Genomic DNA, 18428 nt, shown 5'->3' with positions numbered 1-18428 from the left:
CAGCAATATTCCATAGGAAGGAAAAGCTACGAAAATCAAATGCATTCAAAAGGAATCTTTACCTAGTACAGGAAAACACCCAGGAACAAGATACAGTGGAGCCATGAGGAACACATTCCAAAGGAAATCAAAAAGATTAAAGACAGTTGTGTTTGGATGCTGATCTCCAAGAAAAACAAAAGGAAGACGACCTACTGCCAAGTCAAGCCACCACTTAAACCACCAACATTAAATCAAAGACTAAGAGACTGATTTTTTTTTTTTACCTGATGGAGTTGTGAACTCTGTATAAAATTTACTGGAGGTTCACTTTGCTTGCTCTTCAGTCGTAAAATATTATCAGCATATCCCCAGCTCAGGATAGCTGACCACTGAATATCAGTACTGTGCATGCTTCTCACACCTGAAGGAAGACATATAATATTGTGTCATATATGCAACCAGACTTGACCACTTTAATAGTCAACAATAAAAATCTCAGATTCATGTTTTATCTCAAGCTAGAAAATAAAAAAACCTCAAAGTTTCAAAATAAGATACTTTCTCTTAGGCTATGTAATCTGTAATGTATTATAAACAAATAGACTTTTCAGAGACTCTGTAAACATTCAGTCTTCTCCAAAGACAGTTTGCAACCTGGACAATGCTTTTTTGAAGTGCTGCATATCTTGAGAGTGGAGAAAAGGATAAGAGGATGACAGTACTTCCCAGCTAGAGAAATTATTGCTAATTACTTCAAGGAGAATGTTACTTACTTTTGTTGACTAAATGTGAAGCCAACTGTTTTTAAAAAACCTTCACTAGTACACATTACCATAAATACAAAAGAGGTTATGAGAACCTGTTTGTACATTATCAATAGGAATCCCTCTGAGAAGTTTGTCTGAAAGCAGATCATCCTTCACCTCTGCTTTTTCACTGATAATTTTCCTCATTCTCTGCCTCTAAAAAACATGCCTTAAATTTTCCTTCCTGTTGCCACATGTGGTTTTTCAATTGTTTTTCAGTTCTTGGACTCAATCTGCTGGCAAGTTCTAAAGTTAAATCCTCATGCTTCACTCACTTTAATGGAAAATATTAACTTAATTATAGAATGCCTCTACTGTAGTATTGAAAATTACAAGTAAAATACACTCTCCAGGAAAGACACCACACACATGGAAACTGTTAATGGATTTATAAATCAATCTTTGGCACAAGCAACTAAATTCGGAAAGTTTGCTAGAAAGCAATAGTAGCATTAGATTTAATTTTTTTAATTACTCATTTCACACGTATTGAGCATATAGAGAATAAGCACAAATTCGTACCTTGTTCCTTGCTATATATCATCAATAGGCAAAACTTGCTGGACAAACCACAGATAGCTTTAGTTGGTAAAGCCTGGAGAGAGCCAAACCTTTCTCCATGTGGTTGGCTAAAGCAGACAACCGGGTCTGGAGCACTTGGGGAACCAACATATTCTCCCCACTTTAAGCCTTTTATCCATGGTAATGGACTCTAAAACAAGCACAGATAAGGTTCAAATTAAAGAATTTTCAGAAAAATATTATTTCATTAGTACTGAAGAATGATTTATATCACTTTCCTATAAGCAATCGTATGGTTAGAACAGCTGAAGTATTCTAAAAATACTAGAAAGTCAAGTTCAAAGCACTGCAGTACCATCACCCAAACTCTCTACTTTAAGGGAGTACTGCTACTTCTGTAAGGGCAGAGATAGTAAGCTTGTATTTCAGGTAGTTTAGTGAAAAATACAGATTTCTCTAAATGCAAGGATTCAGCTTCTCAGTGGACTTTAGGGAAAACAAGTGTTTGAAGCAAAGAAAGTTTAATTGTCCTACAGGCAGTAAAAAAGCAGAAGATGGCAGAAAGCACAGTATGTGTTTGCCTACTATAGGTCTGCATACAGATTCCAGGATTCATCACTGAAAGTATAAAACTGGTTAAGTGAAATGCTTTCCAACACCTTTTTTCCATAACCAAAATAAACTCAGATCTTAGTTTGACACAAAATACATCACAAATGCATGAAAATAATTTTCATTTACTAATCACTTAATAATTTTGTGTATTTTTTTTACAGTACAATATAGGTAACAAGTTGTAGTTTTAGGAAGGAAACTGTAAATCAAGGGTACAACAATTACAAGCATATGAATATTAAACTATCTTGCAAATCAAAATTACATACTGGATAGATTATTTCTTTAGTGTGTTCTCTGGTTTCTCTGAAAGCAAATTGCACTAGTAATCCCATGGCAGCAGGAAGTTCTCCTTCCATGATAAGTCTGGATCCAGGTCTACTAACATGTGCTGCATGGAACAGCTGACGAGGTGTTTGCCCATATGTTTTTATCATTGTTTCAAGGGCTCTCCTCTGAACAGGATCTTCAACAGCAGAAACATCCATCCCAAAATAGGTCTAGAGAAGGGGAAACAAAAAAGGGGAAGGGTAAGAATAAGCTTGTCAGGTTTATCTTTGGGAAAGATTTTGCAACACACACACAAATTCAGAGGCAAACTCTTTAGTTGTTTAAGACTTGAACCAGAAGCCATCCCACAATGGCTGTGCTGACTACAGAGCCACTGAAAACAGTAACCTCATCACAGCATCTTTACTGGAAATAACTATCACTTCAAGATTTATCATGTGAGCTGCTCCTACATATATGCCATGACTAATTTCTGTCAAAGCGTTTTTTTGAGACCTTTATGAATCTGTGCAAAACCAGACAGGTTCCTGTTGATAAATAAGAAATTAGAAGAGTGTTTTCTGTACCTCTTTTTAAAGAGTATATAAAAAATAAAGCTCTGTATTGGGATAGAGAGTTTAAAAGAAACCTCAAATTTCTAGAGAGTGGAAATCATTTCCTTCTTCTACTTTTTTTTATGCCTCTGTAGTTGTGTACCACACACTCTTCCTCAGTCATGCTGACAAAGGCCTTGACTTTTTACTTTAAAAAACAATGAAGACGCAAACTTAATATTTGAAATTTATGGTACTAAGTCAACACTTAAGCACAAAAAGAGGAAAAAAGGAAGAAAAGCATTTGAATGGTTACTTGAAAAAGCCCCCACTACTGTTTTATTAGCTTTTTATAAGCAAAACACTACTGTTTTATTAGCTTTTTCAAATACAGAACAAACACTAGAAACATGGAACACATTTGAATGCATTTAAAACGAGGACTACCTGGCTGAGCTAACCTTGTGATAGTAAGGATTAAAGCTAAAGAATATAATTCAAGATATCCATGTTACAATCAAGTAGTGAAATTCTGAAAATCTTTAAATGAAGACTTATTTGAAATTGAGTTTACTGTAGGGAAAAGGGTTCATAAGAGGGACAGAGGTGTATATGAACACAAGGTGTGTATGAAGGAAAGAACACAAATAATGAGCTCAGAACAAAGGGAACTATTTTAATCATATCAAAAGCTGCAGCACCATCTGTTTAAATGAAAAGCTTTTGAATGAGATGGAAGCAGATACACACAAACACAGTAGCACCTGTATACCACTGCAAGACACTGCAAACAACTATCCAGAAAGTCTAAACCCACAACTCGATCACTCCCCATGCCTAGCTCAAGGCAAGAAAGAGGAACACAAATTCACCAAGTCTCATAACACTCCCTGGGATCTTATCAGTTCCACATTGAAACAGTTAAAGCCTTTCCTTATTCTTCAACATTTCATGAGAGAGGGATCTTGCTTCATGTTGCATGTTTTCCAAGCAAGTCAGACTGAACTTTCTCCCATTAAGTTATTAAGGGCAATGAACAAACACACAGCTCAACAAATACTTACTGCAGGATGAAAGACGTTAATAGCCTGAACAGAGGCCTTGCCTTTTTGCTTATAACCAAACACCAAGTCAATCCAGTGACAGATTGTCTGGGAAACGTGGTCAGACTCCAAAGCCTGACGATGAATCAAGATGAATAGACGAGGATCATTACGAGCCCAGGGTGGAAGATTGACATGGTTAACTCTGTCACCATTTTGACGTACTCCAAAATCAAAACCTAAAAAGAGGGGAATGAATATTCCAACACTTTAGGTGATAGTAACTTCAGAAAGGTCTTTATAGGGTTCTATGAAAGTAAACCATTAAGCACAATGATTGCTGATCAACAAAGCAGCATCATTAACAAGTCTCTCCAAAACACATTCAAGCTGTACATACTCATTTAAATGGAAAAATCAGAAAATAGGAAACTCCCTGGCCCTGCTGACATAATTATGGAAAAACTTAGCTTAAGTCCTACATAACAGCTTTTTTAGCATATCCACAAATTTCTCCCATACATCTACTGCTTAGCATATTCAACCAAGGGATATAAATGTTCTCAGTTTCAACCCATAGGCTCAATTATACAACTGTTTTGGGTATACAGTTTTGTTGTCCTTTTAGTATACCTTCTCTGTTAACTAGAAAGTCGGGAAGGTAGAAAAATTCTGGTATAAGCTCCTTCACGTCAGTCATTGATTCATACGAAGAGAGTCGCCAGGTTGTATTGGTAGAGTGAAAAGTTCTGTCTGGGATGTCAAAACTTTGATCTGTAAAGAAATCCAAACTGAATTTGTTACATCGATGCTGGACACTAACAGTTGCTTATCTGCAACTTCAAGTAGTTAGCTGCTCTCCAGTTAGCTGAGAACATTTAGAATTCTTTTATCTCAATTACTATGTGTTACACATGGACTGCAAGTCAAATATAGGTCAGCTTTTTATGCTACAGAAACTAAGGTATAAATGTAAGATATACAGCTTTATGGTCTAGCTTGATAATTTCAAGAATGGGTCTACTGTTAAAGCATACCAGATTTAATTTTATAAAACGCAGTTATTTGGAATTGAAAAACTATGCTGAATAGGGTAACGTATAGTATTCCTGGGTCACTGGAACAAGGCCCAGATGTGAAAGGCAAGTGCAAGCAAACATAACCTTACCTTGATAAGCTAAAAACATTTTAGTAAAAGGTGGCAGCCTAACTAGGAAATGAAGCACAGTTCCGCTGTTGGAATAATGAGATCCGTAGTGATATGGTTGTACAGGGGGCATTGGATCATCCTCTCGTGCTCCTTTACGGTATTCTTCTTCCAAGTACTAGAAAAATAGTAGAGAAAAGAAAAAATCACAAACCTCCTACTTTGATAAAAAAAGAGCTTGCTTAAATTGTTTAGGAATAAACCATAAAAATTTTACAGAAACATACATTTAAAAGTGATTTTGAATAAAATATACTTTTAAGTGTCGAAAGATATGTGGTCTCTTTTACAATCCAGTTACATATCAGCCTTTAGCCAATTCAAATGACCTATTTTCTATTATTTATTACTTCTGCTTTTCCCCACTGCCCTGCCTCTTGTTTTCTAATACAGCAGAGTCATTGTATAGGCTTTTCAATACTAAATGGAAAAACCAGTATTTGCAAATAATACAGTAGACTGTGGTGACAGACATAAGTTTGAAAGTCCAGTTGCAGATACTTTCATTCCTCAGCATGTTGCTTTTTCCTACAGCCTTTAAAACATTCTAAAGATAAAAAAAAAATCAAAAAGCACTACAATCATAGTAAGGCATGTTAAAATAACAGTACTTGAGGGAAAACAGCTTTTCTGTTATCAAACAGAACAAATAGCTACAAGCTCCACTGAGGTAATTTCAAATAAACAGCAGCAAGTTATCCTGATCTTTAGGGATTTTTAAATATATGCATGGTCATATGTGTAAGGTATTAAATTCCTCAGCAGTATCACATGGAAAGACTAAATTCATTAATGACTGCAGTTACAGGAATAAACACAACTTCCAAGCATGTTATAAAACAATTTCCAGGAAATGCTTCCTGGAAAATATACTGGAAATAAGAATTCTGTAGACATGAAATCCTAGATTTGTAGTTTCTTTTTCCGCCATCAATATAGGTTAAAAAAACTAAAGCCACCATACACAGTACAAAGGCAAGAGCAAAAGTTATCCAAATTACCTTGTAAGTATCCACATAACGATCCTCTTTTTCTTTAGACTGCACAGCTATTGGTTTGACCAGATTTCTGCAACAGAAGTAGTACTGATATCTTGTAATTTTTATAACAATATCGATTCACACCATTTAATAGTGCATTATTAAGAATAACACCTTTAATATCATGAAAAGGATTAGGAAAGTTAATAACACTTTCCAAGACAGCACAGAAAATAAAAAAGCCACTTTTATTTAGTGCTAAAGACAAACTCAGATCCACAGCACACTAACAGGCAAGAAAATGCCAAGTGCCTCTGTTAACCCAGAAGCACCCTATAAAGACAAAGACTTAGTGCACACAAATGTTAATCAACTTAACAAAAATTTATTAGGGTGGGACAATTCGCTCAGATCCATTCACAATGAAGACTATGATTTTATAATCAAAAGTACCTGGCCAAGTAATTTACAAGATTATTTCCTTTTCTATTTAATTTTTGCTAGTTGGCCTGGAAGTCTTAAATCATATGAATTTAAACAAACAGCCTTTATTTAAATCTGTGGACTATACATATCCTATTAAGACAGTGTAAGTCCAATACATTGCATTTGAATCTACACACCCATTTTATTTCAATATCCAAGGTGAAACAGCCACTTATTGTAAAAAGCCCAAGTTGTTACAGATGAGGCTTGTCCCTGAATAGTTCCATTCATGTATGTGTGCAGTTTAGTACAATGAAGTTAAAAAGCTATACAGGACGATCAGTTCAAGTATTTGGAAATAAAAAATTCCAAACATTTCACATTACCTATATACTGATGGATCATTTAGGTCCAGTGTTTCATTGGTGTAGTCAGAAAGTATAAAAGGAAATACTGGATATTGCATGAGATCATTGAAGGAACGGCCCGCATGTTTGTTTAAATGAGTCAGATATTCAAAGTTAGTAATCTGTCCTGTGCACCACAGGTGGGTCAAAGCAGTAATGTTTCCATATTCCAAAAGGTTAGGCAAATTGTTAGTTAAGATGTTGTGGTACACATCATCACGGACCTAGAAGAAAATACCATCAATTTAATCATACAATTTAAAAAGCCTCAAATTACCAAGATTTCATCAGTTTCTCTGATTTTACAGATTCCCTCATATCTGTTGTAATGGAATAATGTTTAGTATTACTAAGATTCTTTAATGTCTTAATATACCAGAGATGTGTTTTACAACATGCCTGTGATTGTCTAGAAGTCTAGCTGAGCCAAGTTCTTTCAAAGGTATTATGCAGAATTTAGTTAGTCCATGCAACAGGTCTCCTTAAAAACTAATGCATGAATATACATGTTACAAAGACACAGTAAAACCCTTTGATATATTACTATGCATCGGTGCCACATTACCTTTGTATTATCAAAAGCCAAAAGTAAAGTTCTGCCATTTGTAAGAAATATTTCCACAGCATTATCTCTTAACTGCCACCAGCGCTTATGAACTTCCTTAATTTCCTCATACGTCCAAGAAAATGATGCTGGTTCAGTTTCTCCATGAAAACTCTGTAGAATTTGCAATTAAAAAATCATTTTAAATAGCAGATTTTCCTAACAAGAAACCCTTCAATGCAGACAGTCTATAACCATACAGCAGATCATAAAGCAAACTGTCATTTTTCTGCGATGCTTTAAGACAATGTTGCGATTTTGCTCATCTACTTTCCTCATCCTCCACTCTCCTCAAGGCAGTGGGTAGAACATCATGCATGCTCCTCAGCTGTTCCAGTTTCCTATCTAACACTAGCAAGCAATGCCATATTTTTACTGGCACTTAAGCTAAGATATTGGACAGCCAGAGCAAGCATAGCTTTGTCATGAATCCCAATTCTGACAGTTCTGTGAAAGACAAAGCAGCAAAACAGCTGGTAGCTTCTTAAACCACAGGACCTGTGTGTTTAGGAGATGCAAGGAGGAGGTCTGTAAAAACAGATTAAAGCTTTCAGTAGTATATCCCATATCTCAATTATTTTTAAATATCTGTTGGATGTACAAGTAATTTAAACATACAAGTCTTTGTATATCAGAAGGATTAGGTCAGCTCCAGTTTCCTCCATGAAACAATACTCTTGTATAGATTAAAGGAGAAGCTAGAACATCCTATAAAACATAACACTGAAGAATCAGATGCTGTGAAGCACTTCCTAGTGCTCCAGCTTCCACTAAGGCAAGTTACCTCAGGTGCAGATCAAAGCAAACTCTGTGCACTTATGCTGATGAACTCAGAGCAATGGACTGTAAGGTGCAGAAGCCTCCCCACATCACCCCTTCATCATTCCCTCCTAGATCCAGGCCCACATCTTTCCTGTTTTCTCCTATCACCACTGATTCCAGCCAGGGGAAAAGAAGCAACACTGAAACCAAACTAATCAGTTTGGTTTGTCCAGAGATCTCTAACTCTAGTACTCCAGAAATCTCAGTGGCAGGAGACAAAAGCTCCATGTGGTTTTAGTTTGGAAAAACTAAAGCTGGACAACGGGCTCTAACACTTACCGAATTTTCAATTGTGTCTGAAGCATTATCTTCAACAAAATACATGCCACATTTTCCTGTAGCAAAAAATAGTTGCACAAAGGTACATGATATTACTATTAGTATAATGCATCTTAGGGTTATATAAACAGTATCCAGCAGTTAAGAATACTAAGAATAGTACCTGGGCAAGACAGTACTTGACAGAAATATAATTGTCTTTCAGCAAGTGGCCTGCAATCTTAAAAATTAACAGCAGTCCAAACAGCACTCATGCAAACAGTAGAGAAGAAAAGCAAAATTGATCTATAAAGTATATAATCTGTAAGAAGCCAGGCAACAACTCATTTACTTAAAAATATTAGCCCGCTTTATATATACAACAGAATCTTACACCAAAAATGTATTTATGAAGACTGAAAATTCTACTTACCTAACAACAGTTCACCAGCGGTCTCTCTAGAAGGTGCTACGCTTATACATCTTCGATTAACTCTGAAATATTTCGAAGTACATTATTGCTTAGGGATTTATGCACCTTTCACCACACACCTAAAACTAACAAGCCTCAAAGGCTGCAGCTGAAGAAAAACTGTTCAACACCATGACTCTAATGGTTCAAATCCCAAAGAGGGAAAGAAAACAGAACTTCAGCTTTCTAGACTTGGACATTAGTGAATTTGGACTTATTTCTTTGTGTGCTCTCTGCAGTTCTTTTAGGCTGTAGTTGTGCCTGTAACAGGTGGCAAATTGACACAACTGCAGAGCTGAGTAACACAACGGTAAAAGCAAGACAGGATGAAAACACAGTTTGCTTTTGAACACTAATGGAAAGACCTACCAGATCTTAGATACAGAAGGCAGGCAGTGCTACTAAGCGACAAATAAGTTAAGATATGCCACCAGGTTATCTCACAAAAGGACCATCTGCATATCACACTAGTTGGTATTTGGTAGCTCTAGTCTTTTGCTTTTTAGTATAGCAGAAAGCCTACTATTTTTGACATCTCATTTCTCACCTAATTTTTTTTTAATAATTATTTAGACAAATAAAGTGACAACTATTACATTGGATTGGCAGAAGGCAGGAAAAGGAGGTAAGTGTTATCCAAACCTTACCTTATATGCTCACTTGCAGCTTTGTCCTTTACAGTAGAGGAGTGAGAAGAATGTGTTTTGTCTTCAAATAGGTAAGACAATGGAGTTTTTATCACACCTATAAAGAAATCACAAATAAGGCACTAAAAGTCATTACAATTCAGATATGCTCCTAGAAGGTGTTATAATTACCTTCCTGTTTCTGCCTGTCTGGGAGAAGGTACTTGTTTGGAATAGTTAGGTAGCACCTCTGCAAGCGGCGCCTCTCTCTGTTTGGGCCTTCTGTTGGATCCAGTTGCCAAGAAGTTGGGTAATAGACTGGGTCATACCAGAGTGCTCTGTGAAAAAAAGTGTTAAGAGTTTGACAGCAGAGGCAGTATACATGCTTATTCATTCTGTTCTTTAACTAGTAGAAAGGCAGAAGTTGCACAGTAGTACACTGGGCAATTATTTCTGGAAAAAGTATCAAAAGACTCAATTTAGTTTATTTTCATGAGCTATTCCACTGACTGACTTCTTACAAGCTACTACTGTAAGCCTGTTCTTGAAGCTATAAATTCTGACAAAAACAGCAATACAATTTATCCAACACTATAAACATGACATAATACTAGTTCTGCAATGATGAAAATACCATAGTTTGGTTTTTTGCTAAAACTTAGCATCTTTTTTCACTAATCCACGTAGAACAAAAGTATCTAGATGCTAGTGTGAAGAACATTAGCAAAAAACTATTTTTCTACTCCATCTACGTAATGCAAGATATGAAAACTTTAGGACACTCTTCATTGCATCAGACACACCAAAATATATCTGACAAAACAGCCTTTCTAAATGGCATAGAAATACTACTTGGCTACTCAGCTGCTCACCATAAAATCAAGTATCTTACAAGTTTTTAACCGTCAGATAATTAGCAAAAGTAATTCTAATTTTAATATCACCTACATTTCACATGCCTTTAAGTAGAATGAGAAGCACACGTCAGGCATTGAGTCTCTCTTTCTTTTTCACTGAGATGAAGAAACTTACCGATCATGGGTAAGCTGCTGAACAAGTTCCTGCCAATGTCTGCTGGCACTCAGCTCTGCCTTATACATCCCCCTGATGTGCTGGATTACTTTCTTCCTTTCCATTCCTTGTGACAGAGACACAGCTTGTGTGATGTCTCCAGCTATTTTAGAAATGTCTTTAGATTTTGTATCTAGACGTTGAAAGAGACTGAGGAACAGTTGTATTTTAAAATGTGAAATAAACACACTGAAAAAGCAAGGCAAAACACTAAAATGCCTTATAAAATACAATCATCTTGGCAGTTATTATCCATAGTTCTTGTTACATCAGAGGCAGAGCAACTTAGCCTATGTAATGAGATGCATGAACACTTTCTGCTTCTTAGCCATCAAAAAACCTCTGACTTGTGGCCTAAAACAAGACAAGCCAGTCAGAAGATCAATGACTATATATTAGCATGCTTTACTAATTCATGTATACTCATTACAATAAAAATCTGGAGTAAGGACAGTAATTTACCACTGATTAAATCTCCTAAGTCATTCGACATGAAGTCTTAACACTTGTCTGCATGGACTTGACTGAGCTGACCTTTACAGCTACTACAGTTGCCTACATTAAAGCACATTGTGTGTGCATCTCAAATCTGATTTTATGGCATAGCCTGAAATGTAAATTAATAGAAAGAACTCTTAGATCTACCACAAGATACTGAAATTTACATTACACCAAGTAGCAGCAGTCTACATAGCTCACAAAAGTATTCAAATAGTCTGCTGAATATATTTTATTCATTAAAGATTGGGATCAGTTGTAGGGACATTTAATTGCACAGACTATGGCAACAGCAGAGGTGATTGGACAGATACAACAGCCATAAAATTAAGGGTGAAATGCCAAAGCTGTAACAAACCAATTTGGTATTCTGAGGTTCACACAGTACCATTTATTATACAACCTATCTTAAGCTCTGCCAGGAGAGGTTTAGGTTAGATATTAGGAAGGAATTCTTTACAGAGGGGGTAATCAGGCACTGGAATGGGCTGCCCAGGGAAGTGGTGGATTCTCTGTCACTGGAGGTTTTTAAGATGAGACTGGATGTGGCACTTAGTGCCATGGTCTAGCAACCAAAGTGGTGTTGGATCAAGGGTTGGACTTGATCTCAGAGGTCCCTTCCAACTCAGCTGATTCTATGAATCTATGAAAATGTATATACCTATATATAACAGTAAAATTAAAAATCTGAAAGCCAGTGTTGTTGCTAATTTGAAAAAAACATCGATAATAATCATACAGGCAACTTTGCAATGGGAAGCGCCGAACAGAGAACATCTGAGGGAGTTTTTGCAGCCCCTTTAAGAAGGTACTTACTTCTGCTGATTATTAGCCATTGTCTTCTCCCAAGCAGCTTTGTTTACACCTTCTTCCATCTCATATTTCTTCTGATCCTGAATGGAAGTTTCATACATTACTTTCTTTTTTTCAGATGGATGAAATAAGGAAGGAGAGACTAAAGGATATGCCAATTCAAAAAAAGGAAGACTGACAAAACTGTTCAGCTGTATCTTCACAGCATTTAAAACCATCAAAGCTTCATTTTAGTTACTGCCATTTTATTATATCTAAATATAATTTTTCTTTTTGCAAGAAATCATAAAAATTCTTGACAATGAGAGATACTAGTAGCTTATTATGAACTCCCATCTTTGCCTGGGTTAAGTAATATGTTTAATCAAGAAGCTTGTGAGCTTACTGTGAAGTGTTAAGTATATGTGATAGAAATATTTAGAACCCAAAGAGAATTCCCAAAAGCATAAGCCATGCACCAAAGAAAACCACTGTCTGCAGTTAAACTCTGACCCCATATAACAGACAATTGTCTTAAATATACCCAGTTTTTAAAGCAAAATTTTTATTCACAAACCTCTTTCAAAGCTTTTAATAAATCTGGTTTTGGTCGTGGGCTCAGGGGAATGCATTTATAGCCACAACTTTTCAATGTATTCATGAAGTCTACCACTGCTCTTTGTTGTTCTTTGGTCATTCCATCGCTGTGATTGTGCATTAACTCATATAAATAGAGCACTAATTTAGGCCCATGCTAGAAGATGAAAAGAAGGGAAGAGGGGAAGAGAGATGTATGGTCACTCATTTTCACAATACAACACTGAGCAGTTTTTTTTCTTCCACTTTTATTCCCTTTTGTAGTCAGACTGCACAGATTTCTTCTACTAATTATTCTCTAATTCAAAGAAAATGGCTGCTTTAATGGTTAGAGACAAACTTTTATAAAACTAGAAAAACATGCTGAATTTAATCCTCACATGATAAAACTTCCCCCAGCATCTTGTCACTTTTCAAACGGCTTGCAGGAAAGCCAAGTTTCTTTTCCCAGTACTCAGCTCCTGCAGTCTTGTCTATACTTCAAGAAATATGTGCCAGAGACTTCTAATTCTGCCTGCCAAGAATGCTACACTTCATTTGATTAATCAAATTAGAGCTGACAGATAATGAAGTTAAACAGACACAGGCCATAAATGCATTCAACAAGACACTCCTCCACAGAAGTCCCTGCTAGTACATCAGCTCTTCCTGATGAAACTGTTAATTTATTTGAATAATGTATATGTGATCAGAAACATGTAAGTGCCAAAGGCTAATCCAATAAATACTTTCTCTCCTTAGTATATAGGGACTCAAACTGTGGCATATATTAAATAATTTATTTCATTCTTGCACTCCTGAAGATCTCAAATAGCAATATTCATACCCAATTTCTGACCATGGCTCTAAGAAATGCGTTCTTACAAGCTTGCACTGACAGAGTACAATCAAAAAAGTTGGTTTTTTTGATAGGGACAGTCTATTCAGCTATTTGACATAAGAACAAGGAATATACAATTCCACTTTCAGAATAAATGCTAAGTAAGAAAAGATAGAGTACTGCTTTGTTGGAGGACTGACTGCTTCGGAAAATCTAGTTGCAATCAATTCTTACAAGTATCAGGAAGTCTGCAGTTAAAGAGTTCCAAGGCAAGAATAATTCCTTCCTTAATCTGCTTTTTTAGGGTAGTACCTTAACTTCTAGCTTCCTCAGTAAAATCCTTCATGTTAAAACTAGTACCTTCACGTTAAAACTAGTACCGCCTTTGTTTCTGCACTGCACAGGAGATGCAGTGTCAACTACAGGGTCAACATACACAGACTTAATCCTATCTTGCCTCTTACAAAACTGCCTATTCTCAGGATAATACAGCAATTGCAGAAGTATACAAACATTTCATATAACATAACTGTCATTACACTAAACATTGCTAAAACAGCAGTGAACAATTTTAGCCACATACAGTTTTAAATTTAAACAAAAAACTGAACATAGGTTTTAGAGACTTCTTTCAAACATCTTGAGCTTACTTGCAGAGTTGGGCTAAGACAGTCGCGCAAAATCTCTTGATGGTTTACTTCAGGTACCATCTCCAAAGCCTGCTTTCTCTCTTGCAGTGGCCTTCCTGGAGACAAGCTGTGCACAAGAAGCCTCCCAAGTTGTGTACGGAATGTGTCCTTACATGACAACAGAATTCTCTTCCACTGCTGTTTTGGTGTGGTCATTCTGCTGGTGCCCTAAGTAAAAGGGACAACTTTTTAATATTACCGGGTTAGGGTTTGCTTTTACCAAGTTTTTCACATAACTAAAATGAAACTTATTTTGGTAGATAGATCTTTGTCTCTATGTGCCAATATTAGGAATGCAACTCCTAGCTAAACTGGATATTTAGTCAGAGGGACTATACAACAATCCAGAAAGTGAAAATTGTGATGTAGAGGGTTTAAAAATCAAAGGGTTTTTTTAATTGCTTGTTTTAATGAACAGCCCTTCTACATTTATCCCTAGTTTCTGAATGGATTACCTCAAATGATTAGAATTCATGCATTGGACTGAGGTGCTTGTGCTCACAAAAAGAAATCTGACATCTTTGAAAAGTACTACAAGCATGGCAAAATGGAAAGATAACATACCTATCAAACCTAATTTTCCTGAACTAGAAAGAAACTTAGGTAGAACTACTTTTATAAAGGCAACCTAAGAGAAATAAAGAGGCAAGAAAGAGTAAGTTAAGTTTTCCAAAAAAGTCACTTCATATTACCCAAGCAGAACTTGATCACTTTGGAAAGGTTGACAAGCTAACACCTGTATGCTAGAAGAGAAAACTCACAGCCCTTTGGCAAGAATTGAAAGAAAAAAAGCTCTCCTTCCCAACTCTAAAACATACTATAGACACAAATTGCTCAGAGAAATTCTCCACCATCTGTGGATGCACAGCAGATCTTGTTTTATAGGCTCCAGCAAATTTAAATGTTGAGGTTTAGGAGACCAAGCAAATTTATAGAGTACACAGAAGTCCATTTAAATTTCGTGTGTTTGTTCAATAAGAAAAATTTTGCTAAATGTAAAGCTCAGAACAGATCCACTTACTACTTTACATCTGCAGAATAACTAGGAAGCTGAAGAGGGTTTTCAATGCCACAGTTGAATGGAGAGGCAGTAAGAAGAACATTTATGGACAGAATACATTACGCATGAAGAGTTCCTAATAAATGAACCTTATGAAATATGCTTTACTGTGGACAACTTACAATGGATACTTTGACTCCTTCCACCAACATTTTGACCATTTCTTTAAGAAAAGGGTTTATTCTGCTAGGCAGTTCTTGTTGGCTTTCCTCTTCAGGAACTTCCAGCTGGGATGCTGAACGTCTGCCTTGACTCGTGTTTTCTGTTATACCCAGTACATCAAGGCATTCTTCGGTAGATGCTTGAAATTTAAGGGGTACATATTGATCAGTACCATCTAAAGCAAGGCAATCCTATGATCCTTTAGTTGGCATTCAATCAAATACTGCCTTTACTGCTGCTATATTTACCATTCTTACTCTCTCTTGCTTCTGCAGAATTTGAACTAGCTCTCCAAGTCATCATGTCTTGCTAAAAATTACAGCCATTTCATAGAAACATGCAAACGGATGTGTTTTGAGAGAGCAGATGCTCCCTTTGGCAGTTAAATCTTCAGGTAATAATTGAGGCAGTTAACACATGAAAGGACTAATGTAGAAATAAAACAACTTGTTCAGTTCATTCAGATAGAAACATTATCCAGATTGTCAGTTACATAATACTGAGAGACAAATCACAGAGAATGATGCTTTGTGGCTAAATCCATAAAATTTGTGCCAATAATATGACTTGTCCTCTCTAACACTTCAGCAAGAATCCATTTTTATATATCACACTACATTGGCTCTGTGAAAACAGAAACAACCCAAAAAGAAATCCTACCTAAATAAATGAGCCTGTTAACAGCCAGAACAGTCAGCCTCTGTAACCTTTGTGCAAACTCAGGCTCAGTGGCTTGGATAGGATTTTCTTGGCTCATTCTTCGCTGCATCATCATGTTGAATTCCTCACTTGCTAGTGAGCGCATTTTCATCAGCAGAGCATCAGACTGAGCAAGCGAAAACTTCCTTGAGCCTTTAAGGAGAGAAGCATGAACAGAATTCTACTGAAAATGTACAAAAACTCAATCACTCAGTAATTGCTTTCATCCAAAGAGTTCACATCATTTAAGGAATCAAATCATTTGAGATACATTAATATTAAAGGCTACATAAGTGTCATTGGGTGCCTGTCTTGGTTCTAGTTTTCAAAGCTATTTAAAAACATATACAATTCAAGTGATACCATGAAATGAGATAGTCTCAAGATCAGCTTTATTGTACAACTTCCATATTTTTGTGTAAAACAGATTCAAAAACATTACTTTTATTCCTCTTTTTACTGTATAACTACGATGAAGAATTAAAAATTAGTGATAAAACAAAATATTGCATATTGGGAAGCACAATTGACGAGTCAGATATATCAACAACTTAACAAACACATTTTGTACCATATCCATTGCCACTAACAGAAGTATAATTTTTAGCTAAGAGTATTTCTTAATTTTGTTGAAATGAACTGGCAGGCCTTGACTGTACTTCCTTCTTTTGAAATAACTATTTCTATTTATCTTTAGTGTCTTACCAGATTCACTAATATAAAAATACTTTCACTATCTTTACCAGGTTGATAGAGGGCTTTCAAAAGCTGACAACTAAGAGAAACATTCCCATAGTGAACAGGAGATAAGCATTTGCCAGGTTTTTAAATTATATCTTCTATGAAGTCTTTAATGTAGCTTCATTTATATGAAACATACAAAACTCAATTTCCAGCCAGAAGACTACAAAAACTTTACAGAATGACTGACAAGCTATCAAATACAGAGAAAGTATTACTGCTACAGCTAGAACTGCACAAAGGTTTTACAAACACAGCCACAGTGGCAATTCCAACTGTAAATTTAGAGTGGCAGATATTTATTTCAGGATGGTCACTACTTAGAAGTTGAGCAACAAAGCAGTCCCCACACAGCTATGTTAGTTACATGGACTAGCTTAATTTTAGCATTACCTTACTGTGAGGTTGGTTATTAAAACCACTAGGAATTACTTGAAAAACATCTTTACTAAGCAACTTGTGAATGTAAGAGAATCCCAAAAGAAGGGAATATCACCATGAACTAATGAATCATCAACTAATCATCAACTAATACAAAAGAAAGTACAAGAATGCTACACTTCTGCTACTCACCTGCAATACCTTTACGCTTTTGAAACATTGTACGATGTGGTGCAGAAGGTGATGGGGCTGAACTGGCCTGCTCCTGAGCATCTTGGTTTGCTGTGGTTTTTATTAATTCAATGGCTGCTTGAAGAACTCTTAACTGCAGAACAACTGCCATATCTATAAAGAGGAGCATACAAAGCATACATGACATGCTTTACACATCCTTCAACTATTTTTACCACATGTTTAACAAGTACAAGAACACAAAAAGTGTCAAGAGCTGTAAGACTCTTGATTTCACAGAAGTCACCTCACTATTCCACAGATACAGACACTACACAATTGAGTTCTCATGGAAAAGCCATTAAATTTGATTACTCCAAAACAAGCTAAGTGAAACTGGACAAAACATTTCCATTTAAATACCCGCACACATCAAACTTTTGCAATTACTGTTTTTTCAGATTAGCAGGATACACAGCTCTTTATCACAATGCAGGCTCCTGAAGAAAACTATTACTTTGAGAACCACTTAGAAGAGAAAGAAGATCCATCACCAGAAAACTCCCCCTTTTCCCTCAGCAGAAATAGGAATTTAAACAAAAGTCAGTGGGGAAGTAGTCCCATGATCCCAAAAATAAGAAGATAACTTACTTTGCATCCTTGCATTTTTACTATTTTGAAGATGACCCAGCAGCACCATGAGGTCTTCAATAACACGAAAATATTGAGAACCTGAGGAGCTGCAGGCATGAATTGCAACTGCTACCAGCAGCTGTTGTATATCGCATGCAAGTAACTTGTAGTCATTCAAGGGAATGCTGCAAACAAAGTTTTAGTTACCAGAAACATGGCAATTCTAGTAGACTGTAAATTATAACATGACCCATTACTATTCCCCTTGCTACTTCCACCAACCATACCTATTAGTATGTTTTGCTAACATAAAAATGTTACTACTAAAGACTAGAACATTATAATCTAAGATATTTCTTTAGTGTTAACTTTGGCAGATAGAATGTCTCAAATTTGCAGGCATCCAAACAAGAGTGTAACACAGTTTTATTGGAAAAGCAATGACGTATTATCAGATTTCTAAGTAAAGAACAAATCTAAAATTCTGTATTTTTCAAAAAGTATATCAGTATATAATTTT

The 18428-nt window shown here is 36.0% G+C and overlaps 1 protein-coding gene across 5 annotated transcripts in view; it reads right to left on the bottom strand.

The window, feature by feature from the left end:
• Window positions 1-18428, bottom strand: part of LYST (lysosomal trafficking regulator) — an 88751-nt gene that overhangs the window by 9475 nt on the left and 60848 nt on the right. For all 5 annotated transcript variants that reach the window (XM_064648776.1, XM_064648775.1, XM_064648774.1 and 2 more), the window contains 21 exons: window positions 17927-18093; window positions 17297-17449; window positions 15944-16135; window positions 15244-15422; window positions 14023-14229; window positions 12533-12709; window positions 11980-12056; window positions 10627-10815; window positions 9787-9932; window positions 9616-9712; window positions 8930-8991; window positions 8518-8573; window positions 7378-7530; window positions 6792-7036; window positions 6001-6067; window positions 4961-5117; window positions 4426-4566; window positions 3814-4031; window positions 2195-2425; window positions 1311-1500; window positions 267-403 (listed from right to left, as the gene is read on the bottom strand). In XM_064648776.1, coding sequence (XP_064504846.1) covers window positions 267-403; window positions 1311-1500; window positions 2195-2425; window positions 3814-4031; window positions 4426-4566; window positions 4961-5117; window positions 6001-6067; window positions 6792-7036; window positions 7378-7530; window positions 8518-8573; window positions 8930-8991; window positions 9616-9712; window positions 9787-9932; window positions 10627-10815; window positions 11980-12056; window positions 12533-12709; window positions 14023-14229; window positions 15244-15422; window positions 15944-16135; window positions 17297-17449; window positions 17927-18093 — 3241 coding nt within the window. The remainder of the gene's footprint in view (window positions 1-266; window positions 404-1310; window positions 1501-2194; window positions 2426-3813; window positions 4032-4425; window positions 4567-4960; window positions 5118-6000; window positions 6068-6791; window positions 7037-7377; window positions 7531-8517; window positions 8574-8929; window positions 8992-9615; window positions 9713-9786; window positions 9933-10626; window positions 10816-11979; window positions 12057-12532; window positions 12710-14022; window positions 14230-15243; window positions 15423-15943; window positions 16136-17296; window positions 17450-17926; window positions 18094-18428) is intronic.

The sequence above is a fragment of the Pseudopipra pipra genome, chromosome 3 (genome assembly GCF_036250125.1).
Source record: "Pseudopipra pipra isolate bDixPip1 chromosome 3, bDixPip1.hap1, whole genome shotgun sequence".
NCBI classification, from domain to species: Eukaryota; Metazoa; Chordata; class Aves; order Passeriformes; family Pipridae; genus Pseudopipra; species Pseudopipra pipra.
Note: the sequence above shows the minus strand (reverse complement) of the source record. Positions and strands in the feature narration are given on the sequence as shown.